This window comes from Leptosomus discolor, chromosome 7, assembly GCF_034619465.1.
Source record: "Leptosomus discolor isolate bLepDis1 chromosome 7, bLepDis1.hap2, whole genome shotgun sequence".
Taxonomy (NCBI): domain Eukaryota; kingdom Metazoa; phylum Chordata; class Aves; order Leptosomiformes; family Leptosomidae; genus Leptosomus; species Leptosomus discolor.
The window spans coordinates 39,799,417-39,809,836 of NC_141397.1; the positions used below are offsets into that span (position 1 = coordinate 39,799,417).

At 40.0% G+C, this 10,420-nt stretch overlaps 1 protein-coding gene across 2 annotated transcripts; it reads right to left on the bottom strand.

Moving 5' to 3' along the window:
* Window positions 1-10,126, bottom strand: AMMECR1L (AMMECR1 like). Of its 2 annotated transcripts, XM_009951206.2 has the most exons (6): window positions 9,720-10,126; window positions 4,367-4,477; window positions 3,777-3,891; window positions 2,937-3,027; window positions 1,874-1,970; window positions 1-650 (listed from the first exon to the last, which is right to left on the bottom strand). In XM_009951206.2, the coding sequence occupies exons 1-6, from the start codon at window positions 10,124-10,126 to the stop codon at window positions 539-541; spliced, it is 933 nt and encodes a 310-aa protein (XP_009949508.1). In that variant the 3' UTR covers window positions 1-538. The 2 variants fall into 2 exon arrangements, with proteins under 2 accessions (XP_009949508.1, XP_086324000.1); XM_086467874.1 differs by lacking the exon at window positions 4,367-4,477.
* Between the last annotated feature and the right edge of the window lie 294 nt (window positions 10,127-10,420).

A 10,420-nucleotide genomic window follows, 5' to 3' on the forward strand; every position in this document is an offset into this window, starting at 1 on the left:
GATCTTCAGCCCTCCCCAATATCATAATGTCCGCCTGTGATGTGTAAGGACTGCAATCAGCTCTTGGTACACAACAGATACCAAAGGTTAAAAAAAATTAAAAAGAACCTAAAAAATGATTTGTTGGACTCCGTTGCCCAGGCTGCCAGGGGAATGCTCCTACTTGATCTGGGGGGCTTCCATAACGAACAGCTCAAGTTTCCAGAGTGTCAGAAACACACAAGAACGGATCAGTCCGAAGTGGCACTTTCACTCCTAGATGTCTTCTGCACCTCAGGACATTTTGTAGGCATGGAGCCCCAATCCAACTGTACCCCCGTTCGGAGGGAAGGCTGAGATAAGGCTTGGGCCCCTGAAGTTCTGTCATGCTCTCATCCTCCCCCCAGGTCAGCTGGAAGGCAGACTTGGCAACGGAAGCTAGCATCATAAAATGGTGCAGTAATAGAAGTAACTGGACCAGGAAGAGGAGGCATCTGCTCCAATGATGTCGTAGCCATTGGCAGCAACTGGGGAGTGGGACTGGTCATGCAGCCGTGTGTCAGGAGTAATGATTGTAGAGGGGAGCAGCATGAAGAGTGCCATTCTGGAAACAATGCTGACGGGAAGCCATGTATTCTGCATAACTGATTGTCACCTTCTCACTGCGGTACCTATGGGAACAGCGTGAGAAAAAAATAACATAAACAGACTATGCAATATGAAGGGACTAGACATAAAAACATTCATCCCAGATCACCTTTTAGCTCACAGCCAATAACGACCAAGAGGAACCCACTAAATTAAAAAACTACTTTGTGCGATATTGCCTCATGCAGTAGTCTGAATAACCCATCTAAGCTTGAATTAGCTGTCCCAGAAGATGAGCCCTATTAAAGGCAACGTTAATTAAGGGGACTCCCAAAGTAGCACACAGGAAGCAAACAATCAATTTTTATTCTTATCAGCCACTTGCTGTGGAAAAAAAAAAAAGGGGCATGAAAAGTTTGCCAGAAGAAGACTCAGTTTCAGAGACTAAATAACCAGTATTTCACTATTATTTACTTCTGTCGTTATCTTCATATTTGAAAGGCTAGTGAAAGAAAATGATGGCAAGTTGGGTAAAGCGAGGTTTATTTTACCATGTATGTGACTTAGTCCATGTTGTACAATCAGAATTCACAAAACGTGAAGTCCCTTCTGAGAGACCAGAGGTTTCGAGGTGCTTCTAAAGCATGCTACACAACAGGTAGCTTCAAAGTGGTTGTGAATTGCACTAAGTCCATGTTACACAAGATTTTAATGAAAACTTTCATCCTGTCTTCTCCTGTTAAAAAAACCCTGCATACCCGCCTCATTTCTCCAGAGGTAAGGAACGACCTGATAAATTAGTGTTTCTATACAAAACCAGAATGTCCGAATTTTTACTAACATAAGGGAGCTGAAACCAATAGGACAGCTAGGGGTATAGAAAAGCAAGCAACTTCTGAAAACCAGACAAATTTGAGTGTGGTTTGGTTTTAAGACAGCTGTCACCTCCAAATAGCTACACCAGCCACAGATGAGCACACTGAGATAAGGAAGTCCATTGTAAAGATACAGAAACTCAACCTTTTTAACTTTCAAAGGTTCTGCTCCTTTTGATCCTTGATCATGTGGATGGCAATACTAAAACCAGTGGCACTTAGAAAATGCTAACTTTGATCTTGCATGGACCAAACATACTGCATGTCATTCCATACACATTATATGCCTAACGTGGCATTTATGATTTTGTCTTTCAGATTAAATCTCTCATCTGAAAGAGGCATGAAGACTTACATCAAGCACAAATATTTCAAATTAACCACAAAACACTATGAAGTAAAATTAAAAGATAACAAATACATCAACTTACCTGGTGAGTTTAATCGTTTTCCTAAAGTCATTGGTAATCGGAGCCTTAAAGCCACCTTTCCTGAGTAAGGAGTCTATGGTCTGGATCTGATCCCAGTCTAATGAAAAACAGAAGCAAGGGAAATTTTTCAGTGTAAAACTAATGTTTCAAAAAGATAAGAGATGCATTTAAAGGCCTCTAGAAAAGCAAATAACTAAACAGAAAACGTTGAGCTTTAGAAATACCAGCGTTGAACTGGACATACATGGTCTTATGCAATCACGCTGTCTGCACATGCCAACCCCTTTTAACTCATATTGAAACTGGCCTATAAAACAGTAATTCCATATGACCTCTCTTCTTACAAAGGTCTGTATCTTGCTTCTGTTGCAGGGACCCCAAACGTGCCACTCTAGCTTAGCTCTCTAAGCCTTAAAATAGTACTTAGCTCTTTACATAGACAAATTGGGATCAACCTCATCCTCTAGTGATAGCACAGTGCACTGCTATGTGAGAGATCAGAGTTAAAATTCCTACCTTAGTCTTTTGCCCCAGAGCCAGGAGGATGCGACCACTCCACTCTGCTAGGTGGAGGAAAGGAGGCAATATTTTGAGCAGTTACCATGGTGACCGCTACTATATTTGAGTGGGAAGTGTGCTCCAGAGGGGCCCTGTTTCCTGCCCTCATCTGGAGGATGCTACTTTAGCAAGAATGAGTAGGAAAGGGACTCTCCTGTTGGTGCTGTGCAGCCTGCAGTTATCCTAGTTGGTGGGAGAAACATAGAAGAGGAAAGATGCAACGCTGAATGAAGCTGGAAGATCCATACTTTGAGATCCTCTATTTCTTAAGCCCTAAAACATTTTTACACTAAGATACAACTGTGCACAGATGTAGGATGAAAGAACGGCCAGATGAAAACCCAACAGCAGGTGTATCAGGTGTCAGTTATCCAGATTAAGCCTAATGGCTCCATGGCACTACTATGAGGATAGCATTGCAATCCAAACCCAAAATCCACAGATTTATGTTACCCAATTCTGTGACACAATGTGTTGACACGTTTGGCTGCCATGTCAAACCCACCTTGTTCCTTAGCAACCTCAGGTAAATAGGTGGCTGTGCGTTTGACACCTTTCTCATTGATGAACTCTATTCTGATCCCATGGATTCCAACCTGTAGATGGAAATGAATAGCCAAATAAGAGGTGTTTGCTAGCACTGAGTCCATGTTCAAGTTGTCATTCTCACAATGCTGTGTATCTCTCTCTTTATGGCCAGTTTGGCTTTTGCCTGGATAAGGTCATTCTCTTCCCCACTTTTGGCCTTGCCAAGCAGGTCTCATAAGCAGCTTTTTAGCAGCATAAAGGACCTCTGCCAGCTTTCCCAGACGAGCATAACCAGTCTCCCTGCCACTTCTCCTGAACTAAGTATTGTCAGAAGTCTGACAGTTTTCAATCTCTTACATTGGACAAGACAGACAAGATCTCTACATGAGTCATGCCTAAGATAGCCCAACCACAAAATCTATTTTATCCTCCTTCTTCAACTAAATACACTTCCATGTATAAGGTCCTAAAAATTATTAATACCGTAGGTCTTAACTACTTTTATTCCCAGTTTCTATTCACAGCATCAAAATACTTCCCAGGTTTTTACATATGTATTTACACCCATCTGCTGCTGGGCCAGATCCATAAAACACTTTCATGTCTCTTTTATTCCCATTCAGATCCCCTCCCAACCAAAAGCATATTGGTAGCCCATCCTCTTCCTCCCTTCTACTTTTCCAGCCCCATTTCTTCTATTCCCAGTTTCTTCTATCCCCGTACAACCCTGTAATGAAGGAGACACATCACCATGTACTAACCCAAACCCGAACGGAATGAAAGTGTGATGCAGAGTTCCAAATGCACCTGTTCTCACCTCCCAGTCCAGGTAGTCACTGGCATCCTCAAAGTTAGTGAGGAGGGAGACAGAGCAGAAGAGTTTGGGCAGCTCCTCGCGGGTCAAGGGGGGAAATCGGCTGTCCTTAAGTGCACTAAAGGAAAGAGAAGATATATTGCCTAATGCAAGCACCAAATTAAAGTGTCAGATGCTCAAATATTACCTTTTTGATTATGCCTCCATGAAACATGTTTCTCTTTGCTACTGCAGAGAAAGTAATTTGCATCTCTTCCTAATCTAATGAACCGTACTACACAAACACTAGTGGAACCTTCCTGATGCTGTCTTCCACTTTCTGCAGTTGGAGAAAAATTATGTACTACATAAGATGTCAAAATAGTATGCAAGACAGATTCAACATCAGCCTTAAAACGTCAACCAAAATTCACCTGTTGCAAAGAAGTTCCTGATATATTACCTCACCCTAACTATCATACATTTCTCAGGTTTATTTTATTGTGAAGAATATTAAATTGAACTATGTTGATCCAACATCTTAACCTTGAATTCTTACGGATCTTCAGCAAATTAAACTAATTTCAGATTTATTTAATTTTCAACATAATTACCTGGTTAATGTGTATTCCCTGAGTCCTGAGTGAAGATTCATGGCTGAAAAGGTCCCGATGCAGCCACGAAGCCGCTTGTCTCGCCCCGTCTTCCACGTCACAAAGAGTGGACTGAAAAGGCAAAAAAAGAGAAATATTCCAGCCTCAAAAGATACTTGGTTGCTAAGGAAAAACCAACAACATGTAAAGGAGCACATATGCATGCACTTTCTTTCTCTCCCTCTAATAAACCCCAACAGGCATGTTTTCTCACCTGCTATCTAGCAATAATAAAACCCTCACCCACAGACCCGCAAATGCAAAAAACCAACATAATCTCCCCCACCTTTTCGGCGTACTCCTTTCTCTCTGTAAGCTCTCCACCAACACCTTCCTGGCCAGACTCTGCGCTGTCTTCTAATGAGTGATACAGTTATTTGACCCCACTGACTACCTCTGTGAGTAATGGCCTCACTTTGTAACATTCACTAGTTTATATGACAAGCCATATAAAAATTAATATAGGTGAAGCAAATAAGATTACTTATTTATAGTGCCATTGAACCTAAAAGATCCCCAAGCATTCTGCAAATCATCTACAATTCAGGCTTGCAATAAAAGCCTAGGGCTTTTTTCCCTGTTATTTCCATGAAGATCTGACTTCTGGGTCCATCTCCAGTGCTCAAACAGTTTATGTTCACATCTTTTGCTTACCTTACATTTGATTTCTATTTACACATATTCTCTCCTGTTGAATACATGTCTAAATCACTACATTGTTCCTAGTTACCAATAACATGGATTTACATTTTCCTGTCTATCATGAATTTACAGGCACAACAGTAGATTCTCAAATTCAGCAGGCTTATTTCAATCAGTTAAACTAGAAGCCATGATTAACCCTCAAAGAAAAAGAAGTTCAGAATAACAGTATTGAGAAGAGCTCTATGAAGAGGTAAACAGGTAAAGATGACTGTGAATATTAAATGCAAAAAGTTTACTTCTACAGAAGTGAGTGAAATTGCAAACAGCTGTAGAGAGAAACAGTAAAGAAAGGACAGTGGCTGCAGCTCTGCAAGAATGTCCAAACATCTGGAAAATTTTGCAAGGCAACTGATGATGCTGATCTAATTACAAAAACAGAATCAATGATCTTACTTTTTCAGATTAGAGTGCACTGAATACAAGATGTGGTCACTTCAAACCCAAGCATGATGAGAAAGTTAGTAATTAGTGATTCCACACATCACTCTATGGATTTCTATTGAACTTTAAAAGATAAGTAATACGAAAGAAAATCTGCAGTGTTAAGAAAATAACTTTCTGAGATTAAATAAATATTGACAGGAGATCTAAAACATGAAGACAGAATAATTGATTCTACAACAGAGCTTGGGCACTTACTTTCCTCAAACTCTTAAAGGTCTTGTAAGCAATAAATCTTTGCAGCAAACATTACAAAAAATACTAACAGATTCTGTTTGGACAGCAAAACCAGCATGTAGTGTGGATGATTTCTCAAATACAGGCAACAGAGTTTCTTATGTCTAAGTAGTTAGAACATTATTTAAACTGTAGTAATAAAGCAATGCCCAGTGACGTTCCTCAGAGCAACAACGGAATGAAAAAACTTTATCACAGCATAAATCCATCACTCAGTATCTAGTTACCAGCTGAGACCAACAGCAGAAGCACCACCCAAAATAACAAATAGCCTTTGAGTGGTAATTGTGAAGTACTTTGCCCACAGAGGAAGCGGAAACATTCTTCCACAACCATCAGTCACCTTATGGTTGCTTGACCAAGACAGAGGATTTACTGTTCTAGTTTTCCAACAACACTTGACGGTACTTGCAGGATATTATTCCTCTATGCTTTCAGATAGCTGCCATGTGTTGAAACAGAGCGTAAGAAAATACATTAGAAAACTTACTTACAAAGGAGGTTTCTGAGAAACATCGACTGTCACAAGCTCAGTGGAAATTTAGCTTAAACTAATTAAAAGTTTTGAAACCATTATTTAGCCCGTGTGACACTCACCCCAAACAGAAAAGGGAAGGGAGAAAATTAAAAGTACCACTGACAGAATACAAATCTAAGTAAGTTGCTCTTCTTCAATTCAAATTACAGGTTCAGATTTCCAATTCACCTCTTTTCCCTTCCAAAGGAAAAAAAAAACAAAACAAAACCAAACGTTTGCACTGAGCTGTGACACAGCTTTCTCCATCTGTAATAGAAGAGAGGTTACCAGAAAGGACAGAATAATTACATTCAGAAGGCTGTCATATTTTAAAGTATCTTAAAGCACTGTGGTCATAACAACTGAGGCATAAAAAAAAAAAAAGATACACGATTTTGTACAAGTACATAGAACTTCACTGTTATAAAGTTTTTCACTGTAGAAAAGATGTTGTTTCTGTATCTGAAGAATAAATGCACTGGGCAAATTGCAGGTGCAGCTGACAATAAGTCAATTGTTCCATAGCCCCTCCTTGAAAAGTGTATTTCCCAGATGTACTGAGAAAAGTCACAACAACCTTTTGTCCATGTGCGCCCAAAAGCACTTACCGGTACTTTGCAGTCATATCCTCAGCAGATTATGGCAACCATTTTTCCCCCAGCCACAACATCCTACTTAGGTGTGTTTGATAAGGGTTTGTTAGGCTGAGAGGGGAATTTCAGCAATCAAAAACTAGCTTCTACAATTGCAACTACAAAGGGAATGTTAAAGTAGTAAAATACAGTTTGTTCAAATCAGTATCTAGCTTGTACTAGGAAAAAACCTGTTACAGTACAGACTTTATGATGCACCTATCAACTAGAAACTTGCATGGTGTAGTTTTAGTACCAGTTTGTAATACTTACTATTAAAAAAAATCGAAGACTGACGTACAAATTGGAAGAAGTAACCAATTAACTATTTGCATGCCATGCAGGTTCAAAATTGTAATGTTTTCAGTAACCTGAATAGCAAAAGGGATATTTTCTTCATTTACCAAGTTAATTCAGACATGACTATGAGTCTTGCAATGCCACCTTCTCGACACCAATTTGTGCATGTCATTGCCAACATGCATGTAAGGTTCCCTTACTCCATAGGTATCTACCAGCTCCATAATTCCCATCAAGATGGTTGTCCATGTGCACATCCTCTCAAGCTGGTAACTGGAGTTCATGGTGGTTTTCAAGTCATAACTGTGTAAATTTTATGTTATTACCCTGTTTATGCAGAATTCTGACCTTCACGACTAGTTTTATCTTTACGTTAGGGTTCAGCACCAATTGAAAAGATCTGTTATCTGAGAAATAGGTTGGGACAAACCTGTGCATCCTTCTAGTCCTTCCATCACAGACTCTTTCCTGTCTGTCCAGAGACACTTGTGGTATATACCTTTGTTTTGTTCAAAGATCTCTTGCATCAACATTAACTATGTTACAAAGGACAACCATGCAAATTATCTATGTATTTTCACTTTGCTTACTCTTATATTTGATAACATTTAGCTTGAAGTTCATTACATTACTGTCTCAAGTGTGACAGATCATCCCTGTGTGCTTCTCTACAAGACAGCAAACCTCATGTTTTTCCCTGGGGTACATACATCTGTTTGCTAGAAGCAACAGCATAAACGCTGAAACACAAGAAAATTCAAGTAGGCATTGGCCTAGAGGGGAAGAAAAGAGAGGAGCGTGTTTTGCCTTGGAGTGCTGAAATAAAAGACTTTTAAATTATCAGCACAGGAACATCCAATGAACGATTTTTAACTTTTCAAATTTGGGCATAAAATTCAGATAGCTGAGAGTCCTGAAAGAATGCCCTTTTTGAAACTAGTTAACAGAAACAGCAACAAAATCCAGCTAGAAATCTCCTTTAACGCTACAATAATGAATCTGTATAAAATAATCTCTCTTATTGACTTAAGAACAGAACAACAATCCCCCTTTGCATTTCAGGTGACAAAATAATAAGCAGACTTAGTGTATCATTTTCTAAAAGAAGCCTATTTAACTTAGGTATGAAAAACAACAGAAATATTTCAGTTTGGAGAGTACCCGGAACTATTCTATATTCTAGCCCAGACTGTTTCTCCACTCACTTGTATTCACAATATTAAACAGCTTAGTCTGTGGTAGCATTCAGAACATGTATCCATAATCCTACTTGGATAATAACTGCATGGAAGCACAACCTACACCTACACTGACAGCCAATACGGTGAGGAGACTTTTAATACATGGAAAAGCCCTTGACCTGTTTAAGCCATTGTTCCTTTATATCAATATAAAATTCACTAACTTAAATTAAAGATGTCAACAACTTTTTATTTTATCTGTTGTTCTGGATGTGGCCCCTGGAGGAGTGTCAGAAACCTGTCATTGATCTTTCTCATCTAATTCTTCCTCCAAACATTTTAACAACATTAACATTTCCACACCTACATGTTCATCCTTCAGATAAACATTAGCTAAATCTCACCAAAGTGAAATACCTTCATAAATCCTTCTCCTCACTTCTTCTCATACACACCTCTCAACCTTGCTATCATCCTTGAAAAAACATTAAGTCTCCACTTCTCCCCACATTGCCCAACTAGCATAGTTTTTCAGTTGCACCACTAGCAAATTTTTGGTTCCACTCCCTCCTAAACTCATTAACTTGGACAACTGAACACTCTTTGTGAGCATCCTTGTCCAGTTCTCACCAGCTCATCATTTGTTTCCAGATAAGCCAGGAACTTGTTTCAGCTTCTTTATTCCCTTTCCATTTGCTTCACAGAAGGAAGTCTTCCCCCTTGCCCTTTCACCAACTTAGTGCCTGATATTAGAAGCAGGAACTTCTTCAAATTAATGACATTATTTTAGTGTTTTCTGAAAACTCTAATTTCAGTTTCACTCATTCTTTTAGTACAATTTTATGGGAGGCTCGGTGCAGTTAATTTTTTGCAGAGGAATCTATTTACAAAGAAGGGAGCAAACTTTAACAGAACGTTATCATGAAGTAGGTTTGTACTCCTCGATAAAATGTGCAATGTCTCATGCAACACATCAGTCTGAGAGCTGAAGAAGCACCACGATTCCTCATGTTTTGCCTAGCTCCCTTCCTGTAGAGCTAAACATGTTCTCCCTTGAAGACCACTCTTCAAAGCTCCACTCATCTCCACCAACAAACATAACAGAGTATTTTACTCTTTTGTGAACTTACAGCACATAATTTTTTTGTTTCTGGAAGACAAAGCAAGCAGCAGAATGCCCCCCTTCCTCCTTGCATACCAGTTATCCCATTCCCCAGAGGAAACCCTTCATCCCTCCCCAAGCAAACCAGAGCTTTGGATGCTGGTTTCTCAGCTTTCCTTGTGCCCATGGATCTACTCACTAGGGGTCATTGGTAAATCGAGGAAGTCGTGGCTGAGGGAAACCGTAGAGATGACAGTAGAGTACATCAAAGCAATAGCAGCACATCTCCGCTGTCACCACCAGGTTCTTGGTGCTGTTGGCAGTTCCATTGGGCCGAGTAAGTGGGCTCAGAGCTCCTGACGTGGGATTCATTCGAGTAACTGGAGAATTTCCTGGGCCCAAAGTCAAGTCAGATACATTCTCCCTTCCATTATTCCCGTCTGTATGCTGGTGGTTCTGAAGAGGACCTGAACTGGAGCCTGGTACAGTTGTGGCCTGATTCCCATGACTGTGCGTTCCACTTCCAGACAATTTGGGCTTCTTTACCCCACAACAGCCAGCTGCCAGCTTGGGCTCAAGTGGAGGAACACAGCGTCTTTTTCCCATCCTGCTTCAAAACTTGCTGCCCAGAGCACTGTAGAACCCTGGCAAGGAGGGAGTGGGGAAAAAAAAAGCAATACACAAAACAGTTAGAGGAGAAAAATCAAGAGCTGCTTCCTTGCTTCTGCTAAGGTGTCAGAGAGGTTTGCTTTTGCAACAAAAAGAGGAACAAAACCCTTGCAACGTGCAACTAAGTATAGAACAAGCAGAATGGGTGGGGTTTTTTTACACATAGATTGAAATGTGCGTACACAACATGCATGTAATCACACTTTTAAAGTTATTGGTGAGGTGTACTGA